Consider the following 25,274-nt stretch of genomic DNA (forward strand, 5'->3'; position numbering starts at 1 on the left):
TGACGGCGTTGGCGAGACCTCGGAGCCGGGATTAAGATGGCGGCAGCGATTTGCGGCAGCAACAGAGTTCGCTTTCTGGTGGATGGGCTCTTTCGCAGCTGCGTGGCCATCGTGACCGGCGGCGGCACGGGCATCGGCAAGGCCATCACCGCCGACCTGCTGCAGCTCGGTGGGGGAAAGATGCCTGGAATGGGAGGGGGTGTAGCTGTGGGAATGCGGAGGCGGCGAAGGGCTGTGGTGGAACAGCTGCTTTTGCTGCTAGTAAAACTAGGGCTGCCTCCTGTCACTTTGTTCCTAGCCGTGCTCCGTGGGGCTTTGACAGGACAGGCAGGCGTTCAACAGGTGCAGCCTTTGCTCCACCGTAGAGCAAACTGGGCCTGGGGTGACGTTACCTCTTGGATATCGAGTAGGCATGAAGACATCGCAACAGGCACGGGAACTAACTAGTCTTCCAGTGACGGACAAAGGGATCCCTCTGGACTAAGGAATTACGAGTACTTCAGGTCTGGAGGGAAAAAAGCGTTCCCTGTGACAGATAGAAGTAATGGGAGTAGGATTTGCCTCCGTGAAGAGAGAGGCCAGGGGTGTGCTGAGGAATTGAGAAGGAGCAGCCTCCACAGAAAGTGTGTGGGTGAATGTCATAAAGAGCCTCACGGCAAAATATTTTAACCATCCTGTAGGGCAACTTCACAGAATTGTGCTTCATTCCCCCTGAACAATTTGGTGCACATTCAGCTGTGTTTGACTCCTGCACCTTCACCATTACTGCCATGACTAGACGTTCCCCATCTAATGCACTCCAGATGAGGCCAGTTCCTCACATCCCTGGCTAGTATGTGGTGGACAAGGCTGACCTAGATTATGACAGAAGCTTAATCTAAGGAGTGGCATTCTGGAAATGTGTAAACTACACAGTGAATGGTAAATGTGCCGGCAAATGTGCTGCCCCTTGAGATCAGAGGCAGAAGCCCTTCGGGAACCCTCTTTGAAGGCAATCTGGAGGGCAGTTACTCAGAGAGGGGCCTTTTCAGCAGTTGCACCCCAACTATGGAATACGTTCCCCAGGGAGGTTCACCTGGTGCCGTTGCTCTATTCCTTACGGCGCCAGACAAATACCTTTTTATTTTCCCAGTATTTTAATAATTAATTGGTTTTATTGTTTTTGTTTTTATTTTAGATGCAGTGTACTTTTTTTTTTAAATAAAAGATGTGTTTTGTCATTGTTATGGGTTCTGGGTTTTTTTGGTTCACTCTCTGTAAGCTGCCCAGAGACTTTTTAGTAACTGGGACAGAATACAAAAATCTTAAATAAATGTTGCTCTTAATTTCAGGGCTGCATATGGAACATCCTAACAGATTGCATATATACTTTCCCAGGTATTTTAGGTTTGGCTGGGGATGCTAGGAGCTGTAGCCCCAGATGTTTTAGGATACCAGGTTGGGAAAAACTGTACCATTATTTCAGTAAAGGGAGCCTAAGCATTGAAACAACTCTTAATTCTATTTTCCCAGCTGCCTATACTCATTTTATTCTATATACAAGATACTGTAACTCAATGGAGACTTGCCTGTATATTACAGACAACCTCTGGTATTGCTTGGCCTACCGGCAAATATATTTTTAGGAGTGGTGAAGCCATATCACCTTTGTCCACATTACAGAAGTGTATCCCCTCTCTATCAGTTCCTTTGGTATTTCTGATTAAGTTAGTGGTTTTGCTGTGCTTTGAGCCAAAACCAGTTCTATAAGGAATGGAGGAAAGATTAATCTATGTTCTACTGTTTGGGGCTTAGGTATAGCTTGTCCTCTCAGAACAGAGAATCATGCCAGGATACCTGCATAACTCTTCTTCTTAGGACATAGTTATCCTTCCACGCACACACCCACACACATTTTTTTCTAGCTCAAGTGCTAACATCTAATTTTTAAAAAATTGAAGGAGCAAGACAGTTTTTCTTCCTATAACAATACTTTCCTTGGCTGCTATTTCATGGCTGTTGAATAATTGCCCAGTTCTTAAAGCTGGATTGGAGCCACAAGTCACCACAGTGTAAAGAATGGATCACTGAATTCACACCTTTTGGTTGAGATTTACGTCTCTGATTAAATGTTCTGAGGCGTGCTCTTGCTTTAGTGTGGGATATGCACACATCTCTGAAGTGTTCACCCAAGAAATAACTTCTTAGGCATCCTGTTTTCAGACACTGCCAATGCTCTCCTGTTTTCTTTCTGTCTTACACTCTACAACAACCTTCCCCAACATGGTGTTTGGTGGATACTTTGGTTCACAAGTCCCAGCATTCCTGACCATTGACCATGCTGGGCTGTACTGATGGGAGTTGCAGTCTAAAACATCTGGAGAGTTGCAGGTTGGCAAAAACTGCTACACCACCAGAATGGCAGTGCACACAAGCATTATTTCATATCTGTGCTCCATCTGGGCCACTGATGCAGTGGGGAGAGAAGGCAACTTCAGCTACCTTTACCTGCAGACAGCCTTTGCATACTCTTTCCTTGTACAACTCTACAATATGATATAGCTCTACTGCAGAGGAACTGGAAGTCAGGCTTGAGAGGCAAATCTGATAATACAGAGTTCCCCAGATGGTCACTCTCTGTGGAATTGTTCATTCATCTTATAATTAGTTAATCTTTATGCTAGCTCCAACAAGGCAGACTGTGAACTTTGGTTCTTTTTACACCATATTTAAGCTCTTACTGGACTTTGAACAGTAATGAAAGGGACTGGCAGAAAGAAAATAAGCTGGATATATGCACAATATCTGGATCCTGTGTTTGAACTATAAGTGAAATTGCTGTGAAGCAGTCTGTGGAGAGCTTTGACTGCTGGGAAATATTGAAATGTAATAATAAATAAATAATATTGTTTTTATGTCTAGAAGTGGAGATAGTATAATTTGCAAGCTGAATATCAAATGATAGTAACCTTTAGATGATAATCCAGAAAGTGACATAGGGGATGGTTTTCCCACTCTCTACACAGTGCCACTTCATGAAGTCATCTTGCTGATCTTGCACAAAGCCTCATGTAGTTATTATGAATGTCTAAACCACTTCTGTGTTTTATTTTTGGACAGGATGCAATGTTGTCATTGCCTCTCGCAAATTTGACCGATTAAGTGCTGCAGCAAAAGAACTGGCTGACAAAATTCCTCAAACAAATTCTGCCCAGGTGACCCCTATACAGTGCAACATTCGCAAAGAGGAGGAGGTAAAAATCTATTCTTGTGCTGATCTGTACAGTGGATAACTAGATAATCAGCTCACTGGAGAATATTTTGTCGTTCACTTAGTTATTTAACTGGAACATAACCTCACTTTTTTCAGGGCAGGGGGAACTATCCTTTGTCAATGAAAACTTATTAATTATATGAGGTGTGCACAACCTGGTGCTCTACAAATATTTGGCCTACAACTTGCATACACTCTTATATTGACTGCTGGCTAGGGTTCATGGAAGTGTGGACCAAAGAATCTGGTGGTCCACAGGTTGCCCATCATTGAAATATGAAGAATTAGGAGTGCTGTCTATCTGAAACCAGGGATATATCTGGAATTATTTGTCTATCATATCCACTAATAAATATCTAAAGTTTGACATTACCATGCTATATTCCTTACTTTAGTATGTGACATGTTGTTTTCCTAATTTGTGAATTCTGGTTTTTCAGATCACCTGATGGTCTTTCAAAATTTGGCTAGCTTTCCCCCTTTCCTCTGAGATCAAAGTGCAGACATTTGTTTGTTTACATGTTGTGTAATAGACTGATTTTGTTTTTAACACTATATGGACAAGCTATAGAAAAGCTGGACTTCTGGAACTTTTCTATAGTCTGTGTTCTGGAGTGATCTGCACCAGCTGATTCATGAGAGGCACCTAGGGAATAAATTATTGAATGGCAGTTGCAAAGTCTTCATCTATACCCTCAGGGGCCTCCTTGCTTCTAACAAAGCTTTCTTTCTCACCAGTGTGCCATAAATAATTCTGCTTCTTTGGCACCAGGCTGCCAAGCACTGCACAGCCTGCCAGATTCTTTTGTTAAGAAGACAGTGATACTGCATTATAGTTTCTGTTGCTCTTTGCTGTTCTACATGGACTAGCTTGTTGATTGTAGCCAGTCCAACCAGTTTCCATAATCTTTCCTAAGAAAAGGTAGCATGGGGCTAGTGGATGCTGTCACACATGGGAAGATGATCTCAGTTCTTTTAAGCTTTCCCTCCTGGGGCTTATCTGGATGGTACAGCTGTAGGCAGGATAAGCTCCCTGTGATTACTAACAGCTGGCATTGTATCATGCTTTGTGCATTTAGAGGACTATAGACCTTTTGAACAAAATCTATATCAAGCTATAAAGCACCACTGACTTATTTATAAATAGAATATATATTGTGCCTTTCTTTATAGGAGATAGGTTGGGGTATGGGTCAGTAATGACCCAGAGTAACTCACTGATGACCAGTTTGATGACTTTGATGGACAACTGGGGAGTAGAACTTAGGTTTCTGAAGTCCTAGACCAAGACCTCTACACAGCACTGGCTCTCCACTGATTAAGCCATATGTCTGATAAGACAGTCTTCTCCATCCTGGTGCCCTTCTGAAGTTCTGGAGAAACTCAGACCATTGATCATGCAGGCCTGGACTAAAGGGGAGTTTAGTCAAAAATCTAGGGAGAATTAGATTGGGTAAGTGATAAAGTTATAAAAGAACTCATTCTGGTAGTATTCTGCTTCCAACATTGGCCAGCCTGATATGTCTGGAAACAGGCATCTGAATGGGAGCACCCTCCTGTAGGTTTCCAGGACCTGGAATTAATTAATCAATTAATTGCTTTAATTAAAATATATCTAGGCCACCTTAAAGGAAAGGCTCTCCTGCAGCAGCGTATGCACTAAAATCCCATGCAACAATAAAAGAGCAAAGATTAATAAAATGAGGAAACTCTAGAAATCAAACTTCTGACCCAGACAGTGCTTAAATCTAAAGGTGTTGTGCCTTAAGGTGAGTACTGGTTATTTCTGCTAACTTTCTCATGTGTATAGTGATGGGGGCTTACAAGGGGATGTCTTGTTTTCACTGGAAAGTAGATCTATTAACAATGATATCTAAATGCAGCCTCTGTGTACAATAATAGTATGTAATTAAATCCAAGGTTAGGAGACAAAAATTAGGAAGGACTATCCCTTCATATTTTCTCATAATAATTAAGGGATTATATATGCAGCACATGTTCAGGAAAGCCAAACATTATGGTTGAAAACTTAGAATCCACAGTAGAAGAAACCTGGATGATAAAGTTCTAATGCTGCAATTCTATTATCCTATACATGACTATTCAGCAGTAAATGCCACTGAACTAAGTGGGACTTACTCCCACGGTTGGCATGCACTTAGTGCATAAGTTGGTAGTCAAAACTGCCTTCTCCAAGAAGGAAAATTTCTCATCCAGGAAATCAGTTTGGCTTTCTTTCACAAAATGACTTCCTTCCACCCTGCTGCCCCATATAATTTCAAAAAGTATTGCCAGCTGCAGTACACACATTCCATGGGGATTTAAGAATATCCATCAGATGTAGGGTGGCATTCAGCCTCATAAACTGAATATCTTTCTTCCATTCCAAGCTATTGTTTCAGGTATTTGGCTGTCTGTACAATTGGTTTAACTAGTATTTGCATACATTTGAAACTGCACTCATTCCAAATGAATAACTATAAAGCTGCAGTCATTTAAGCCGTGTGATGATTTGGAAGTTGGCTTTTTTATTAGAAACAAGTTAGCATAAAGAGGCTGATTCTGCCACAGTATTTACACCTGTTACAGGTTCTTCCCTGTACAAGATATTGCTTAGTTTTTAACACAAACCTATGGCAGATTTAATACAGTTGTAGAACGGTTTCTGGAGTTTGTCCTGGAAGGAGGTCTGTTTGCAAAAGGATTTGTACCAGCTTAGGAAAAGTTCACTCTCTGGGGGTTTTTTTATTGGAAAAGGAAGCAAAAGGTTTGCAGCTCTTTAATGCAAGGCAGAGAGGAGTCTGCAGAAAGCTGATATAGTCTTAAATAATTAACTCCTATGCAGCCAGAAACAGTAGAGAGCAAAATCCAGATTCCCAACAGTGAGAATATGAAAGACAAGACTGATGAGGAAAAGAGATGGGAAGGAAAGAATGAATCTGTTGCCAAGGTAGTGCACATAAAAGGTATATGTACAGAAATCCATTCACTTTTTTTTGTTTTCCTTCTAGCATAAGACTACTTCATTGTCAACAGAAGATGGGGCAGGGGTAGGAATGCAGTTGCTAAGAGTATGCTAGCATTTTCTTAAATCTATTTTCCATGCCTGCTCTTGAATTATTCAGGCAAGACTTCATATTCTGGAATAGCATCCAGATTTCCTTTAGTTACATTTTCACATAAAAGCTGCAAGTGTAATTAGAAAGAAGGAAATTCTTGCTATAAATTCTTGTTTCCAGGACTTCTGGAGAGCATTCATAATTCCTTTGGGATAATCCCTCTGCTTCCATCAGTAGGCAAAGGCAATGTTTTATCATCTCTTCCAGTGGAAGGAAGCATCCCTGGTCTCCAGACCAGTACTGCAAAAGCATAAACCCCCTACCACCTTCAAAAAATAGGAATACATGATACGGTAATATAATTCTTGGCAACATGCCAGTTAATGTGAGTTTTGAAACACATTAACACAACAGAGCAATTGTTTAACAAAAATGGGACGTTTGTCTCAAATTTGCATATCACCTGCTCCTCATGCCAGTGACTGGGCTGAATAGGGAAATGAATGCTCAATGAGTTTTGGAAATGAATTTCCTATTCTCTACAATTCATGAAGGACATTCATAATTCTTTATCCTTAGTAATGTACAAAAGCACTGCCATCCTTGAGTGGGAAACTAGTTAGGTAATCTCAAATCTGTACAACCTGTTCCAACACCATCCTGCTATAGCGGTATCAGCAGAAGAGTATTTGTACACTTTATAGTGTTCAGAGAATGTTGCAGCCCTACAAATCTCTTCTATGGAGGACCTACCCCAGAATGCAGAAGATGTGGTTGCTTCCTGGACAGAGTGAGCAGTCATCCCTGGGGGAAGTTGTTTTTCAAGACTACTGTGTACCAGTTGAATGGACTCTCTAAGCCATTTGGGCCCCCTTTTTCTTGGAATGCCTCCATGAAGGACATGAACAAGGCTTTAGTAGAAACAGAGAGCCCTTCTGAAATTAAGCACATGCCATTTTTTCTGTTGCTGGTGCTTTGATTTAGGGTAGAAAGATGGTAGGACCACTGCCTAAAACCTGTGAACACCAAATTAATCCTGGGAAGAAATGATAGATCAGAGCAAAACGATTATTTTGCGTGTTCCACTTTATTATTGTGGAACACATATAATTGCAGGTGAGACGATAGTACCCCCAGTTCTGATATCCTGTGAGCAGATGAAAAAACTACTAAAATAGTATTTAAGGTAAGAATGCTACCATAGGCTCAAAGAGGGATCCAATTAGTGCAATAAGTACCCAATTTAAATTTGTTGAAGAAAACCGATGGCTGGGAGAGGGTACAACAGTCTTGCCCCTTTCAAGAATCAACAGGAGAACAACCCTTGACACTATTCAGGACTGTGGTCTGATATTTTAGTATGGTAGTGCACAAATGTTTTGATAGATCAATTTTGAAGAAATCGAGGTTATCCTGAACCTGGCCCAGTTTATGGATCCTTCCCTCATTCTTACACCAAGGTACAAACATCAATCTTCCAGGTGTTAGAATATGTCCAAAGTAACTGTCAGCACCACTTCAATTTCACAATCGATTAACCATTGCCACTCAGCCTCCATAACATGGAGGCTGAGGTTGTGTCAGTGGTCCCTGATTCTTTGGAGGGCCCTTGGCAGCAATGATAGAGGCAGAAAGCCTTATAGACGACCTGGAGGCCAAGTGGCTTGTGGAAATGACCCTTTGTCATCAACCAAAGGGGGCTGCATTCTGTGGCCAAGCAAGCAGATATATTTCCACCCTCTCTTCACAGCTGAGCTAATTGGCAATGTAGCTGGATTCTTGTGTTTGGCTCTGAGTCAGGCCAGATTCATTTCCGCCCAGGTCATTATTGCACGTTTCTAGGTGTAACATCTCCAGTCTTGTAGAAACATAGAAACAGCGCGAGTCAGAAGGGGTCTCTTGGGCTACCTAGTCTGACCCCAGGCTCTAGCTGGCTCCACTCACAACCTGCCTACCATGCGCATGTCTAGCCTATTCTTGAACACCCTCACTGATGGGGCCTCAACCACCTCCTGTGGAAGCCCATTCCACACCCTCGGGGTCCTTGTGGTATCTTGTCTGCACATGAATGCTTTTGCAGCTATGCCATCTATTCTCAGAATGGACATCCTGCATCTTGTCAAATTCTAAAACAGCATTCTGGAACTGGCTTTCACTGCTAGCAGTGCTTTTTTTTTTTTTTTTTTTTGCTTTCCCCCCCTTTCATCACTGAACAGGTGTCATGAGTCATCCGGGATCCCATGTGGGCTCCTCAACAGAATCGACTGGCATCTGTGGTAATGCCACATCTGTCAGGATTTGCTGACAACATTCCAAATCCCAGTCTGGAAGGCCAGGCCTCACTGTAACACCAGCTGAATCATTGTGGGAAACTCTGTCATGAAGTGAACTTGATATGCTGTATGAACCTCAGAGGGCAAAGTAGGTGCTGCAGTGATCAAGTCTGGAAGTGACCAACTGACCAACTCCTGGCACAAAACCATCAAGCCTAGAAGCTGATAGGGACATCAGATCCATATATCCTGTGTGTGTTGCCTCTGCCACCATCTGAAGAACTTTGTTTGTCCTTACATTTTTGTATCCAGAAGATCACTTCCAGGTATACCAGGCACTGACTTGGTTTCAACAAGGTTTTCTGCATGTTTTGAATGAAGCTGTGCACTTGGAGGCAATCCAGAATAATCTGAACATCCTTGATCCCTTTGTTTGTGTTTGTAGACTGGGCTGGTATGTCATCTAAATAGGGATACAGGTGAATCCACCTCTGTCTCAACTGAGTGCTAGAATTTTGGTAAATGCCTGTGAGACTGACAACAACCTGAAGGACATTGCTCTGCATTGGCAGCATTTGGAATGGTTAGACATTTTTTTCCCAATGATATATTGGAAGCCTGATATACCTGTTGACATAAAGAAGTCATCTTTGGTCAAGGGAACCAGCAGACTTCATAGTTTCCATTTTGAAGTACTTCTTTTGAATGAATTTGTTCAGCCATTTAAAATTCAACACAGCTCTCACATCTCCATCTTTCTTGGAAAGCAAGATAAGATTGGAAGCCCTGTTGTACTTCCAGTAAGCAGGGCTGGTCTGGGAACTAGGGATACTCCTTTCTCTGGAAAAAAACAGCATGATGTTGGCCTTGCCTACTGATTGATGAGGAGCGGCTGTCCCAAAGGGTAAACAATTATGACAGTCCTTGTGATGCTGGGAGAAAATGTTTCTTTCAGCTATTTTTATTCATTACACAGGATTATATAAGCAGGCACAGTCAGGAATATAAGTTCTTGCTGTTATGTTAGGGGGCTGTTACTACCAACAATTATATTTTTGGACAAATGTGTGAAAGAAAACCAGCAAGTGAAAATGACTGCTGCTAAAGGCTACTCCACATGGTCTTGAAAACCCAACTGTTTTCTTGTTGCAGGTAGAGGCCCTGGTGAAATCAACACTGAAGCTTTATGGTAGGATAGATTTCTTGGTCAACAATGGAGGAGGCCAATTTCCTAGCCCAGCAGAAGCAATCAGCTCAAAAGGCTGGAATGCGGTCATTGAAACCAACTTGACTGGAACATTCTACTGCTGTAAAGCAGGTGAGTGCTCGCTATAAACTGGACATGGCCTCCTTGTAGCCCTCCAGTATTTTGGTCTACAGCTTCTCTCAGCGTTTCCTAACTTGGCTGGAGCTGATGAGTTATGGCCCTCCAGTTTTTACCTACAAGTTTGACACCCCTGCCATAAATAGAAATATTGGCTACTAAGCTATGGGGTGAATGCTTTCTCTCCTTTCCTTGCATTTTGGTTCAATCTCTTAGCATTAGCTTTACATGGGTTCTGTTTGATGACTTTTATTTAATTACTCCATTTGATATCTTCTTCATAACTGGAAATTTTGAGAAGTGTAGAGTTCTTCACAGGTTGTTAAAGTATTCTGCCGTACCAACATAGCCACAGCAGCTGTTACTCAGAACACCAAATAAACTTTAAATATTATACTAGGGTCCTTCGTATAAACAAGAAGTTACTGTGTCAAATGGACAAATCTGGATTGCTTTAGTGAAAAGAACACAAAAGCTGCAGGTGTTCATTCATACATGTGTATCTTTTTCACAAGGTGAGAAATAACCCACTAAATATAACATATAAAACATTTATTAAACAAGAAAAATGATCACACATATAGTGTTCCTTCAAGAACTACATTCCAAGTGCTTAAAAACCTGCCTTGCAAAAGACTTTAGGTCTGCAGAAGTTTTTGGCCTCTACCAGTGAAGCAGAAATCTCCTTTCTCCCTGCCCTGTGTTCCTCCCACCCTCTCCCAGAGATCTGACCTCAGGAGAAAAGCTGCTGCTGACCTTTCCACGATCACAGTGGAGAACAGGGTTTCTGATACTGCCTAGGGGGGTTGCTCTAATGTTATTTAGAGTGGTTCTTTCAGGTACTAGTCTATACTGTAAAATCTCGATTTGAATGTTGACCATGTTCTTGATGTTAGAAAATAATGGGTGATGAAACACTGTTGCCTTACCTAATCTTGACTAGGAACTTAAACAAAAGAAAGAAAGCCAGGCCATGAATGGAGAAAAGAGCATACATTCTTAATATTGCAATACTGCCCTTTTTCAAAAAATAAAGTCACTGGGGCAGTGTAAAAGATCTCTGCTTTTACATTTTCCAAAATGTTTAAGGCACTAATTTTCTTCATGTCAAAAGTGCCATGGGCCCAGGGCATGTCAAAAGTGCCCTGGGCTTTCAGACCTTACCAGCTTACAGATTTTCTCTGGAACTAGTGGATCAGATGGCAGCAAGGTGGTTTGTTACCCTGTGTAAGCTGGTACACTGTTACCCTGTGTATACATGGAGATTTAATTCCTTTCTTTTAGTTCTATGTTGCCCAATAGCCAAAACTTTCTGGGAAGTTCACAATGAAAGCTCAGAATGCAACATACAAAAAGATTAAATAATTCAAAACAGCTAATACAGGACCTGATAAAACAGTTGATATAAAATGTTCCATGTGCAAGCAAGATTGGCCACTGAAAAGATGACATTGTGGGCACCAGGTGGGCCTCAGTGGGGAGAGCATTCCACAGTTGGAGGATTGCCACCGAGTAGGCCCTCTCCCTTGTTGCCATGCTCTGAGCCTCCCTTGGTGGAGGGTCTCAGATGCTGATCATAGTATATGGATAAATTCAAGATACATGCAGTTGTGACATTCTGATGCATATCCAGATTTAATAACATTGCTCCTTGTTTACAAAGATACTTCTATCCAAGCTGATAACTTTCAGGGTGATCCTGTGCACATTTTTCTGGGAATAAATCCCTTTCAATCAGTGAGGAGTAGACATGTAGAACATAATACTGTTTTATCCATAGCCTTAAGTCACAGATTGGGTCAGTGTTCTTATATTTAGCACTATTTCATTTTTTACTACGTTTATACCCCACCCCCTTCAAAGGAAGCCCGGAACAGCTACCAGTCTTAGTAAACACATTACCATGCATGCACAAACACAAAAGTGTATTTCTGAAATCACAAATATACATTCTCATAGAACTGTCAGCTAAAATAGAGAAATGGAGAGAAATTGCCTACAGCCCCCCAAATCATACAAATATGTTCTTAGCTGGTGCCTAAATGACAACCACATGGGGACCATGGGAACTCTACTAGGCATTCTGTAGCCATGGTGCCACCACTGAAAAGGCTGTACTACAGGCCATGCTCAAAGGACAGCAAAAGCAGGGCTTGCCTTAAGCCCTGTATGTCATCCATCTGGAATTAAAGACTACTACTTTCTTTCTGTCTCCCTACAGTGTACAATGCTTGGATGAAAGATCATGGAGGTGCTATTGTCAACATTGTGGCTGATATGTGGAAAGGGTTTCCTGGAATGTCGTAAGCCATGTTAATGAAAAATAAAATTGGATATTATTAACAGGACAATGTCATTTACTTTAATTTGTAATGTTTTAATCACAACTAGCAGATTGAGCGAAAGCAAACTTTCGCTTGCTCTTTATTTCAAAGTCAGGAAAAGGTATGAAACGATGGTTTCTTAATACATTGTCTTCAGATAAATTTCTGAGATTATATTTCAACAAAAGTCTTTGAGACATTCAGGGTTACTGCCTGTTTTTAAGATCTTTAGCTGTGGATCACAGAAACAGCTATCAATGACTATAGCAAGTATGGCTTGTCTGAGAATGCTCCCATGAACAAAGCAACCAACAGCCTTCTGAAAGAAGTATAGCCATGGCATGAAAGTCTCTCATCTGAGCAAATGGATCCCTTCCCGGTGCGAAATGAAAAATGCCCCAGGGGCTCATGGAGCATCCTTTCCTTGCTTGCCATGTATGCTTTTTCTATTCCATGTAGTAGAAGAACATGGGGTTGTATCCAATGGTCATCTAAGTCCTAAGCATTACAGTGGGCCTATTCTAAGTAGGGCAAACACTGGAAACAATCCATGGGATATTAGTTGGCTGTTCCTGCTGTGAGAGAGATTTGTGTCTTAACAATCTAAACAATGTTTGGGCTGGTAAATATTCTTGACTTGACTGCTCTGTTCTGCTAAGTTTAGATCATTGGGGTTTGTTCCCTGACCATGCATATCTGTGCAATGAAGACCACATGTCCCACCTTTGAACCTAGTTAGGCTGGCCAGGTATTGCTTTTGCTATTTAAGGGTAATATAACATCCAGATTTGATGAGCGCTATTACACCATCTAAGGTGGTCCCGAGTAACCCTGCTGATAGATACTGATATTGTCTTTTGCTTTCCTTTCTTCACAGGCACACAGGTGCAGCAAGAGCTGCAGTTGACAACCTGACCAAATCCTTTGCCATTGAGTGGGCCCACAGAGGTGTGAGAATTAATGCCGTTGCCCCGGTAGGTGCAAACAAGCTTTGGCACCCAAGAGATTCAAGCCAAATATACAGGCAGGTTCAAACTATCCCTTAACTCACTATATGACCTCACTAACTGACCTAGAAGTAGTTGCTCTTTTCATATGCAGGAGGTTCGGTGGGCAATTATTGTCCTAAGAGTTTCTTTGAGGAGGCTTGAACTTTAAAGGCAGCTTAAAAGAAACATTTTCAGTAAATGAATAGATAATAAATGTGTAACTAAACTTGTGAAAGTGTTGTGAGTTTCAGGCAAAGGTTTTAGGCAGCACTCCTATAGGTTTTAGGTGTGTTCCTGGGAGTGAGGTTCTATGACCTCAAAAGAGCTTGCTTCCACATAGACTTGAATCAGATTGCACTGTTCATCAAGGTCCAGAACTTGAGGGCAAGACCTCTCTTTAACACTCACCTGCAGCAATTCAAAAAGCACACAACAGTCTAGTGATATAAAATGATACAAAATATTAAATGCCATCAAGCAAAGAAAACAGGAATTGAGTTTAAATAAAACAATTATCTTATGATGGTAGAAAATTATTCCTATGGCTAGGAATATAGAAATAAAGATTTCCATTGGGATTCATCAAGGAGAAAAAGAACAAGCTCTTTAAGTTACTGAGCTTGCCCCGACTACTGGAATTCCAATTGCCCCCACAGACATCCAGTCTTCTGAGAATTTTTGACAAAGCATTTCTGTGTACTTGAAGAGTCAGACGACTAGAGAGGCCTTGATTTGTGTCTATGCATTTTGTTGTACTTTTTAAAATGCAAGGGAATTTCCTCATGGGGAACCCTGCATCGCATGAATGCAGAAAGGTCACACGTGAATAGCATGCTGGCAATAAGTTGGAGACCTAGTTGTTAGCCAGACAACCTGTGGTACATGGGACAGAACATAGGGCTCACTGTAGGTTGTTGATCCTTCTTTCCTTATTACATATGTCCCAGGGGCTATATTGCAGCAGGGACAAATTGACTTCCCTACTACTGCTATCAAGAGCTATGCCCAGGCTGCTGCAGTACTTTGGCATTTTCCCTTTTCCCTTTGTTTTTTCCCTTTTCCCATTGTGTGTGTCTGTGTTGAGGGTGGGGGATATTCCAGAAGCTGACTTGATCACTAACTCTCATGATTATCCTCATTCTGGCAGCCACTAAAGAACTATCACTTTTTATTTTTTTAAATGTACAAATGTCACCATGAGCTGACATTTGTTGCCATCAAACAAGACAATCTACGGGAATCAGTCTGGGTTTGCATGCCACAGCAAACTGTTGTGTTGTGCAAATCCGATCAATGCATTGTTGGGATGAGGGCCTGCTTATTTGAGGGAATTAAAAGCAAATTGAATTAAGCTAGGATTTTGTATGGAAATACTTGTGGAAATTCTATTGATTTTCAACAGAATATCTTGTATTTTATGTGCATTGTCTGTTGGGAGATAAATATATCCATATTCTATTTCTTAGGTCATAATTTCTTTTTTTAAAAAAAACTTCTGGGTTATTTTACTGCATAATACAAAATGTAGTCTTATCATGACTGTGTCCTTTCTACACAGGGAGTGATATTTTCAGAAACAGCTGCTTCAAATTACAAGGATGGCGAAGAACTATTTATGTACAGCATTGAAAAAATTCCTGCAAAACGATTAGGAGTTCCAGAAGAGGTACAGCAGTATCTTAACTGTCAGGCACTAGGGGAATTTTCAGGGAAATAGAGCAGACATTAGACTTTTTCTTTCTTCACAACACTTGTGCTACCTCTGATTCAGTGTAAAATGACTTTGCAGTGGGATGTCTTTACTGGTGGTACTTCTGAATGGTGTGTGTGTTTGCGTGTAATATGTAATATTAAGGGGGATTTGTGCAGCTGCGCTGAAAAGAAGATGCTCAATAACACTGAAATAACTCCCTAAATTAAAAAGGAAGATTTACTAGGACATTGCTGTGAATGGAACTGTTTGTTTTATGCCTACCCTCAAAACTGCATATACATATAATATGAAAGGACTTCAGAAGGGTTCCTGCATTAAGGAGTGTATTACATATGGGTAGGCCACATATGGCCCATGGAGGTCATCTGCACAGCCCACTGCAGGTGCCCCCTGCTGAATTTCATTGCCCCAAATGCTGCCGCTGGGGAAGAGGGATGGTTGGAATGGCTCTGCTCACCTGCCTCTTCCCCAGCATTTTCATGTCCTGGGCTGCCAGGAACACAGCAAAAATTGCAACGCTACCCCCAGAGCGATCTCAGCATTCAAGAAGGGGTGGCTTATCCTTGTGTGCTAACGTAGGTAGTAAAAAGAATGGATGCGGCCCCCTCATTGACTGATCACTCATTACCCAGAACAATCCTTGGGACAAAAGGCTGGCCATGGGGTGGGGGCTGCTGCGGGGGCAATCATTGTACATGGGCAATATATGTCCATGATCTCTTGCACAGCCACCTTCCACACAGCTTTCATTTTTATACTTTACCTGCGCTTTGGGGTGTGAGTTTGTATTTTCCCCATTGTCAAATGATTGATTTCAGTGTTAAAAGGGTACAGCTTCTGTGCAGAAGACCTGCTACCTTTGGAAAGAAATGATTGCAACAGCTGTGCAATTTATTTTGTGAAATTAATCCAATCTGGGGGGAAAGGCTCTTCTAGGAAGAAGTATGAGCCAGTTATTGCATTTTATTTAGTCACAGATTGGCTTTCTTTCTAAAGGCATAGCCAGTCACTTTATATTGCAACTGATTTTACAAACCACTTCAGATAAATTAGTTTAATAAGAGTATTATTAAACTGGATATTCTGAATTCTGGAAATAGTAAATGAAGCATTAATGAAGCAAGTGTGTGAATAAGAAAAATTGCTTTGTCCAGATCTGCCTTTTCCCAGCTGTCCTGCGGATGTGTTAAACTATAATCCCAATTATCCCCGGCCAACATTGCCTGAAAAGCACTAAGTTGGGGAAGATTGTACTAGATGTTAGGTTAAAATAGTGGGGGTCAGAAGATAGAAAGGGACAGTAAGCAGGCCTTACAGAATAGCTTCCATCAATTTATTTTTTGGGACAATTATATCTTTAGCTGGTGGTTCAATATTGGCTTTGAGCTAAAGCCACTTCCACTTCTGCAACACTGGGCTCCTAATTTTCCTCAATCCCTCCTACCCATTGTAGCCCCATGCCACATTTCTTGGAGTTGCAGGACCCTCTAGAACAATATTGGATGCAGCACAGAGGGATGAACCAAGTAGGGGGGTTTGGAAATAAATTAGGACATGTTTTACCTTATTAGAAGGACGTTTGGGTAGAGCAAAACTACATTTTGATAGAACCTAGTATTTTGACCCCACCTTATTGAGAGAGATCACCTTGGCAAGATATAGCTAACAGAAGTGAATGTTCCTCTATACAGTCAAGCAACACTTATAGTAGGGTATCATGGCAGCAGCAGGTTCTGTACCAGCCCTTTTGATATACATCTCATTTATTAGATTTATATCCCTCTTTTTTCATATGAACTCAAAGTGGCTTACATAATTCTCCTCCTCCTGCGCTCAATCTTATCTCCACAACTACCCTGGAGGTAGGTTGGACTGAGAGACTGTGACTCGTCCAAAGTCACCCAGTTGGTTCCATGACTGAGCAGGGACTAGAACCCAGATGACTTGAGTCCTGTGCTCTTAACCACTATACCACACTGGCTCTCATTGTGTATAAAAGTGTTTGTATGCTGCAGAGATGCATTAGAATGTACACAGGGCGAGTGGGTAAGGGAAGCCTGATTCTACAGTGCCATTTTGCCATTACACTCATTTATTGAATATGTGCAAGATGCTATAGCATAGGAGACATTGAATCTGATGAAAAAATAAATGTCCTTATTCTTTGTAAGGTATCTTCTTTGGTGTGTTTCCTGCTTTCTCCGGCTGCCTCCTTTATAACTGGAGAAACTGTGAAAATTGATGGTGGACAGAGCCTCTACAGTTCTGTTTGGAAAGTTCCAGGTAAAGCAAGCCCTGCAAAACTGTAGTAAACACTTGAATGTTTAAGAGATAGTGTTAGAGAATGAAGGAGTGCAGCCTCAGAATATGATTCTGTTATGAAGTACAAAATATGGAATCTGGCACAGAACATCAAATCCTTGAGATGCCTTACATCTCTTAAAAGTGGCCTCTCTAGTGCTGTTTGTCATACCTTAATTAACCAGTTAAACCTGTGACTCTGTGAGTTTAACGTCATTTAAAATCCTTGTCCAGGAATAATATTAGATTTTCCAGATCTGTACATGCGTTCTGAAATTATTGACTTAAGATTTTGTTTCTTACTAAATGGCAATTTATTAAGTATGCTCACAGTCTTATGTTCTTAGTTTTGTCTTCATTCACATGGAATTATAAACCAAGATTCTGGCATATAATAGGAATAGTTTAATAGGAATAGTCCAAAACATCTGGATGGCCTCAAGTTTTCCACTAAGGCAGTTCCTGTATGCTCCAGCTGTCCCCCATGCCTACTCCACTACTTCCATCATGAAAAGTTTTGTCACCCTGTCCTGCATTCTGGAAAAGCTCAGGCAGTGCAATCAGTCCACGTGCATCAAATGGTACTAGTTAAGTTTCTTTGGGGCATTTGATGAGTTTGAGCCAATTGACTAATTCCTTTAGTCTTACCTTTAAGAAAAAAATCTCTTTAACAAAGCTATTCATTAAGATTTTACTTTAGCTATGGCAGAGTAAAAAAAAAAAGCAGTAGCTCACTTTCAAAGATAACCTAATCTTCTTGTATCCTTTCTTGCAGATCATGACAGGTGGCCACCTGCTCCAGATGGAGATAATGCCAAAGCACTCAAGACCATTCTTTCAAGAAAACCTTCGTCAAAACTATAAATTTTAAAATGGGGCTATTCCCTTTTGTTCCTGTTGATGGAGAAATGGTGCCTTTCAGTAATTTACTGCAATATTAAGAAACTCTGCCCCTTTGAGGTTATAAATATGTATTTCAGATGATTTGGAATGGCAGTATACAAACTTGCACTCAAAACACATTACAGGAAGAACCTGTTGTCAGCATATGCTGTTAATGGTTTTGATGTGAAAAGGTCTCGTGCCCTCTGTATTTGCATTTTTTACTCTAAACTCTTCCTGCTAAAATAATGTTGTTGGGGAGCAGATGGCACTCCACACTGAAATTAATAAGGTTGGATTTCTACAGTTTGTTTCTATGGGCTCTTCGATTGCTTTGCAGTGATTTTCCTGCCATAACACTGCAAGCAGCCAAGGTTGGCAGATACTGATGGTATATAATAAACTGAAGACTTACATCTGCGTTCTGGGTTGTTCAGTGAAAGTAAGCAACACCAGTACTAACTGTAACTTGAACATCTTTTGTCCATTCTGTACTTTGGAAAGGGAAACACTCTTGTCTTGTGCCAAAGAAGGAAATGATGGCTAAGGGTTGCATCTAAAAGTGTGTGTCCACCAGTACAATGGCATCCTCTAAAGCAGGAGCGGGCAATTAATGTTCCTATGGGGCCACATGAGAAACTTTGACAGTTGTTAAGGGCCGGACCAATACACTTACAGCTCTGCTCAATATATATCTCTATAAAAACAGTAAATGAAACATTACGATGATACAATGAAAATGTGGAGCACAGAACAAAACTATTTAATGACTATTCACAAAAACATTAACATTACATGAAAAGCAATAAATTCAATTCAATTTTACTTATATAGTGCACATTTACAACATATGTAATCTCCCAGCGCTTAACATAGTAAGGTACAGACCTTAAGAATGATAACAGAACAGAGAAACAGAAAACAATCCAAGTTGCCTTTGGATTCCCTATAAATGCATCCAGCTTTGTTTGTTTGCATTACCTCAGTTCTTTTTTTTTTTGTTGTTGTTCAGTGAGAAAAATCTAGTCTGTTTTGGGCTTGGACGACGATATATATTTGCATTGACTTTTAATTTGCCAGTGACCTCATGCGGGCCAGTCAGGGTCAGCCATCGGGCCGGATGTGGCCCGCGGGCCGTACAATGCCCAGGTCTGCTCTAAAGTCTAGCAAAACAGATTCTTTCTCCACCTGCAGTCCCTGTTACCCCAAAATATGCTCCAGAGGGCAGATCCTCCAGAGCAGAGCATAGGCAGCTGCACTGGGGAGAAAGGGAACAGAATTTCCCACTTCACAAGTTGGAATTCTGCTCACACATTGGATGTAGCCTAAAGTTTCCTCATTTCATGAGCTTGTTACAAGAAGACAGCTTGTTTTTCCTGTTGGCTAGAGAGTATTCTTTAAATGTAAGCAGGGACAAGTTTTTGTGTACTCTGAAATCTGCCCAGTAAAGCCACTGCAATAAGGACAATGGGGTGACATATCATTGAACCACTCTTGTTTCAATCGAATTAATGCTATTTAAAGATTATTATAAAGTGCAACAGCACCTGATTCTACACATGTGAGAAAGAGTTTGAATACAAAAGCAATAAAGTCATCTGAAAGCACACCTGTACTAGAAGACCTCAGGTTACTTGCTTAAAAATTCCTGTTGCTATAAAATTGCTTTGGGCTACAATCTCTGGCACTAATCATGAACTGCTCTATCACTCTCTCCTAAAGTTCGCACTCCTAGCAGAGGTGCATTTCTCATCCTCCCACCCCGCTTTTTGCCTAACAATTGTAATAGAAGACCAAGGGTGTGCACTTACTAGTCTTAAATATCTAACAAGCAAATGCTATAAGGCAACATCAGTTTATTATTTTTAGAGTTGGCTTACTATTGCAGCAAAAACTAAGGGTCTGTTTTATAGTGCACTTCGGCGGGCTCCGCATCCAGGAGCTGAAACAAGCCCAGAAACAAGCCAGGGAAGAGCAACACGGCCTAGTTCCTGCACTCGTTTTTCACGTTATGGTTGTATCTCCATCCGAACCACCTATCTTCGGATATGAAAGCCCACTATCTAAAAGGCTGAGCGATCGCCCCGCAGCAAAGAAAAACGAAGAGGGGTGATTGCGGACCTACCAGCGGACAACTCAACAGATGTGCTTCCAAGAGGGCTTTGCAATTTTATCCGAGGGGATAGTACTTAATGGCGTAAAGGAAACCCTTACAGTTAACGAGACATACCAGTTGATGGTAGGCGTCTTAAGGAGTTAACGGGTTTAACCTACAGGGGCACAGAGGAGAAAGAAAATTGAAAAAACCCGCGCATGCGCTCACTCTCCCCACTCGCTTCGGTCAAAATGTGGGAAAAACATTACTTGAAAACCACCGAGATACAAACAAAATTAGAGCGACAGACGTCGGAGACTGCATAACTAGTTTTTGGATTCGCGCCCCAGAAGCCATTTTTAAAATTACTTGTATTATATATAATTTCTACGGGAGAGCTGCATAGAAATTATACACGTGTGTGTATGGGTGGAATTTTATATAGCTGTGATCGAATACGAGCTTGTTAATCAGAGGCAAAAAGGATCAGCAACAAAACTCATCCAAATTAGGATCTTACTTTGTGTGAATGATATTATTTTGAATCAACGGCCATGCCAAAGATAATACGATCTAGTAATCTAATTCTGCAGCTTTGGAATTATTGAGGCTTACAATAGCAATTGATAAACTGTTAATATTGTAGGTTAAAAGGGACGGGACTGAGATTTTGCATTCCAGATTTCCCGCACAAAGCGTCCTTTTCAACTTAAGGTGCCTTCTCAAATGCCCTCCGATCCCAAATCCAGCTTTCAGTTGCACACAGAAGGTTTTTGCTCCTTGCTTTGCACACAAACCTATTGGACATTCAATGTTTCAAGCTAAAACGCATTTCCGCACAAGAAGCAACAAAGAACTAAATCAATATAGCATACGCTTTCTTTTTCCTCCCGCTGCCTTTTGTAGGATCTGGAGCGAAATAGGACACTTACACTAAATCGATATCTCATTGCTTTCTATGACCGCTTCTCCTTCTTCCCACTCCTCGAGAGGGAGAAATGCAGTAAACGCGTTTGCCCCTCTTACTTCATATATGTTACTTTTATAAGCTTATCCTGATCAATCTCAGAGCGGAAAAGGCAGTACCGACGCTGAGGAGGACTTTGAAGTTTGCGATTGTAAGAGTGCAGTGTCTTTTCAAGAGAGTCCTGGAATCTAATGAGCACTACTCCCACGTACGTGTGTAGCGTTGCTGCTAAAGGAACTCGGAAGTTGCTTCTGAACGCGAGTGCGTTACCCTTCCCTTACTTCTTAAAAGGTGCGTGCGTGCAACTATAGAGAGTGTTAGTCCTAGAGCGCCTAGCTAGACAACTAGGGAAAAAGCATAGATTCCGTTTTTTTATTTTTTTCTGAAAGTTTCGACTGTATGCGCTCCTTGCCTCCTGTACCAGCTTCCAACTGGCAAACCGGAGTAGCGTATTTTTTTCATGTCTCGAGACCATAAAAGTGCACATAGAACGCACTCGCGGAAGCTCCGACGCCTTATTTTCGACGCCTCTTTTCCTACGACGTCCGTGCGTCATGACGGCCACGTTCTCGCTGCGTACTGTGTCACGGGTTCCTGCGTGCCGGAGGCGGAGCCTGAGGAGCTCTTGAGAAGGAAAAGAACGGCCGGAGCGTAGAGGGGGTGGGGGAGAGAGGTCTGACCGAATTGACGGCGGCGACGGGGTGGGGGGGGGGCGGGACTCCCGCCGTCTTTATTCCCCCTGCCCCCCAGTGGCGCGAGGTGCGGGGCGAGCGGCGAGGCTCCTTCCTCCCTCCGCCTCGCTCCCTCGGGGGCTCTGTCCTCCCCCTCAAGCGTGCTGCTTCCCCTCTTCTTCCTGGGGAGGGTGCTGCTGGGCCTGCTGTTATCCCCCTTCGCTCACGCCATCCCCTCCCTCATCTCGCCCGGGTAGGGGTGTGAGTGGCCGGGCCTCCGCTCAAAGTCGGGATCCTGGCCCCCTTCGGCGTCCGGGGACAGACGCTCCCCCACCCCGGACCTGGACCTCTGCCCCTACAGGTATGCAAGAGTGCGCGGTATGGAGAGTGTTGCTGTCACCGATTCTGGTGCTTGGTGCGGTGGGGAAGTAAGTGGCCAGTATTGGTGGAAGTCATGGCCTCATCGAGGGTCTGGAAAGGCGCACAGCTGCTGGGGATGTGCGTTAGGAGTTTCAGCTTGGGTGGCTATGCTTCACTGTTCCTATCTGTGGTGATAACTGGGAAAAGCATTGCGAATCCAAGACTCGGGAGGGCCCCGACTTGTCATCGCGGCATAAGGGGAAAATGAGGCGGTTTTAGGTAGTAAGAGTAGGAGCAAATTGATGGGGAAGATTCCCATGTAAGTCTGGGTGTCTGCTCCGAAATGAGACTTATTGTACCGCCTAGGACTTACTGTGCTATAAATGTGTGTTTAGGAGTTCAACTGTTGTGGGGGTGGGTTTTAAAAAAGAAGGTATGTTTACATGGAAATAATTTCCACTCTACATAGTTGGTTTGTGTGTCCTCAGGGGAAAAATAAGTTTGGGATCCACAGTCAAGTCTCTCAGCCATTGATAGATAAATGAACACATGCAGATATGCTGCTGAGAACAGAATATATTTCAGGAAATGTATTCTTCTGTTTTTGTATCCATCCCCCCCCCGCATATAAAAATCAGTGATTGATGCCAACTGAATCAAGGAATCTGCTTTCTTTGCACATAGGCAGTCTTCAGAGATAATAAGCAAGAATCTAAGGATACCTTGGAAAATAGTGTTGGGTACAAAGAAGGACACTACTTAATATAGATTAGGGAGAAAGTTAAAGAAACAGATTATAATTAGTGTTGGAATGAAATACAGTGTAGTATTGTTGGTAAAAACTGAAATTTTAAAACTGTTCAGGAAAAGGGGCTTGAACTTATTTGTTGGACATGATTAAATCTGGTGAGTTTTGGTAGCCATCTTGGCTAGTGAAAAACTTTAGTGTGTGGTTGTGGAAAATAGAGTATAGCAAGAAAAAGTTATGATTTGATCAAATGAATTTTGTTGATGAAATCTGTTGCTGGTGACTGTATTTTTGCATAACTTTATAGCTTGAAACTGGCTAATTTCACTCTGCATGAGTTCTTGATTATAATTGAAGGATCTGGGCCCTTTTTGATTAGAACTCTTCTGTATTAAGTAATGGGACTTTCATATCATTAGGTATTTGCAAGGAAAAAGTGAACACTAGGCTTCTTTAGTCCCAAGTTGTGAAGAGTAGAAATAACATGTAAGGAATTTTTCTGGCTTCCGCTTCTACTTGGCAAGGCAATTCCTCAAACTTTGCCGCAACATTGTTGGTTGGAAGATCAAAGCGTAAAGAAACTGACCACATCTTCAGGATGTTTATGTTTCAGGCTTTTTAAAGAGAATTACTAAAAGAATCACTAGAAGTTCAATTCTATAAAAGTTTTTATAGTGTATGCAAGGAAGTACAGTTTTAAAAAAATTTGGCAAGTTAACACTGACTTTTTGGAGCCCAAAAAAGATATGCATGATTTCTTCAACTTTCTTTCACAAATACAGTATTTTACACTGAATAATTTATCACTGTATAACATTAATATGGGATAATCTAGGTAGCTATGCTATAAGTGACTATTACTGCTCTCCTGAGTAGATACTGCTTTATATTTTAAGGTTGTCATAAAATAGTCACTGACTGACCTTTTTGCATTTCATGATAATCTGGCCTACTTGCTTACATGCTCCTGCCAAAAAAAAGTGTTTATGTATTACGTCTGTGTATAAAATCTCCCAGCTGAGGATGAATGTCATGTATCTGTGAAATGGGCCATGAAAGCTGCTTCTTGTTGGTCTTTAAAGGAACTACTAGTTTTTCTTTTATTTTTTGCAACTTAGTTGACAAGTGGAACCTGGCATAAAATGTACAATGGATTATTTGTCAGAGTCCAGGGCTGGGATCTGGATGATGGGAGGCAAGACAGGCATTGGGACTAGGACAACTAAACTTGAGGTGAGACAGAGTCCAAGGTCCAAAAGCAAGGTTTAATGGCAAGTCCAAATCATAGTTACAAAATGGACCAGGGTCAGGAACCAGAAATATGTATCAAGACAGAGCAAGGACATGGTCATGAACAAGCCAAGAGTTAAAAATAGAAAGGCAAACAGAGGTACAGGTACCTTGAGACAGGATATACAGCAGTGTAAAATATACAACAAAGTTCAGGCAGGATGCAGCATGGCAAGGCAGGATCCAATAGGAAGCAATGCAGCAAGGGTCAAGTTAGGTGTAGGAAGTGAACCACAGCCAGCAAGAAGACCCATGTTGTTGAGGTAAGAAGCAGGTCAGATAAGATGTAGGCATTTCAGCCAACAGGGAAACCTGTGTTGCTGAGTCTAGCCTTTGGAGCTTGTTCTTGCATAGCTGTTCATTTAAGGCTCCCAGGTGGCACTCATCAGGAGGCTGGAAGCTTCAGCAGGGCCTAAGATTGATCCTGTGAGTTTCTGGTTCTGACCATCAGGTGAAGCCCCAGAGCAACTCAGATCCTGACAGCATTTCTGTTTACTGTTTCAGTCAGTCAGCATGTACTTTCTACAACACATCATTCCATTTCACATCAACAATACTCATTGGGTGTATTAACACAACACTAATTGATGCTACATAGTATTTATGTAGCATGGTATCTTACCTTGTCTCCCGGCTTCACTCATTCATGGGGTTTCTGTGCATGCCTGGTTTTCATGCTTCTCCAACTTCCCTCCAAATGGTGGTATGTTCCTATCAGCCCGTGCTGCTCAGATGCAATCCGAGGGTGCACTTTTCCTGTCTGTGTTGCCTGCTTTTCCCTCATTGGTCCACGCGTGCCCTGAGCATGGCCTCAGCCAGTTGCCTGTTTTTGTGTGTGTTGTTGTTTGGTTTTTTTCTGCAACTGCTCGCTCACTAGAGTAGCACTGTTGCTCTACAGTAGCACTACAGAACCACTCCCTACTGTTGCCTTGCTCTGTGCCAACATACCCACCCATCATCCCACCCCGTTGCACAAGTGTTCACACACCCTGGTTTGCGGGACTCACAGATGCTTCTGCAGGCT

At 41.9% G+C, this 25,274-nt stretch overlaps 2 protein-coding genes and 1 long non-coding RNA gene across 4 annotated transcripts in view; 2 read left to right on the forward strand and 1 right to left on the reverse strand.

Moving 5' to 3' along the window:
• Positions 1 to 18,220, forward strand: PECR (peroxisomal trans-2-enoyl-CoA reductase). Of its 2 annotated transcripts, XM_044438505.1 has the most exons (8): positions 1 to 169; positions 3,100 to 3,233; positions 9,738 to 9,903; positions 12,131 to 12,212; positions 13,111 to 13,207; positions 14,781 to 14,888; positions 17,108 to 17,219; positions 18,013 to 18,220. In XM_044438505.1, exons 1-8 carry the CDS (start codon positions 37 to 39, stop codon positions 18,099 to 18,101), a joined length of 921 nt encoding a protein of 306 aa, XP_044294440.1. In that variant the 5' UTR covers positions 1 to 36; the 3' UTR covers positions 18,102 to 18,220. The 2 variants fall into 2 exon arrangements, with proteins under 2 accessions (XP_044294440.1, XP_044294441.1); XM_044438506.1 differs by lacking the exons at positions 1 to 169; positions 3,100 to 3,233 and adding an exon at positions 5,996 to 6,203.
• The window catches only part of LOC123027571, a 12,788-nt gene continuing 5,231 nt past the window's right edge, over positions 17,718 to 25,274 (reverse strand). Inside the window, exon 3 of the long non-coding RNA XR_006415525.1 lies at positions 17,718 to 17,728. This is a non-coding gene — a long non-coding RNA (uncharacterized LOC123027571). The remainder of the gene's footprint in view (positions 17,729 to 25,274) is intronic.
• The window catches only part of MAP3K2 (mitogen-activated protein kinase kinase kinase 2), a 59,944-nt gene continuing 56,593 nt past the window's right edge, over positions 21,924 to 25,274 (forward strand). Inside the window, exon 1 of the mRNA XM_044438504.1 lies at positions 21,924 to 22,213. The gene's annotated coding sequence lies outside the window, so the exon portion shown is untranslated. The remainder of the gene's footprint in view (positions 22,214 to 25,274) is intronic.

Source organism: Varanus komodoensis, unplaced genomic scaffold (genome assembly GCF_004798865.1).
Source record: "Varanus komodoensis strain SLA01 unplaced genomic scaffold, ASM479886v1 scaffold32, whole genome shotgun sequence".
Taxonomy (NCBI): Eukaryota; Metazoa; Chordata; class Lepidosauria; order Squamata; family Varanidae; genus Varanus; species Varanus komodoensis.

Coding starts and splice junctions, on each gene's coding strand:
- PECR (XM_044438505.1), top strand. CDS start 37: ATGGCGGCAGCGATTTGCGGCAGCAACAGAGTTCGCTTTCTGGTGGAT. Junction 9,904..12,130: donor ATTCTACTGCTGTAAAGCAG/GTGAGTGCTCGC, acceptor GTCTCCCTACAG/TGTACAATGCTTGGATGAAA. Junction 14,889..17,107: donor GATTAGGAGTTCCAGAAGAG/GTACAGCAGTAT, acceptor ATTCTTTGTAAG/GTATCTTCTTTGGTGTGTTT.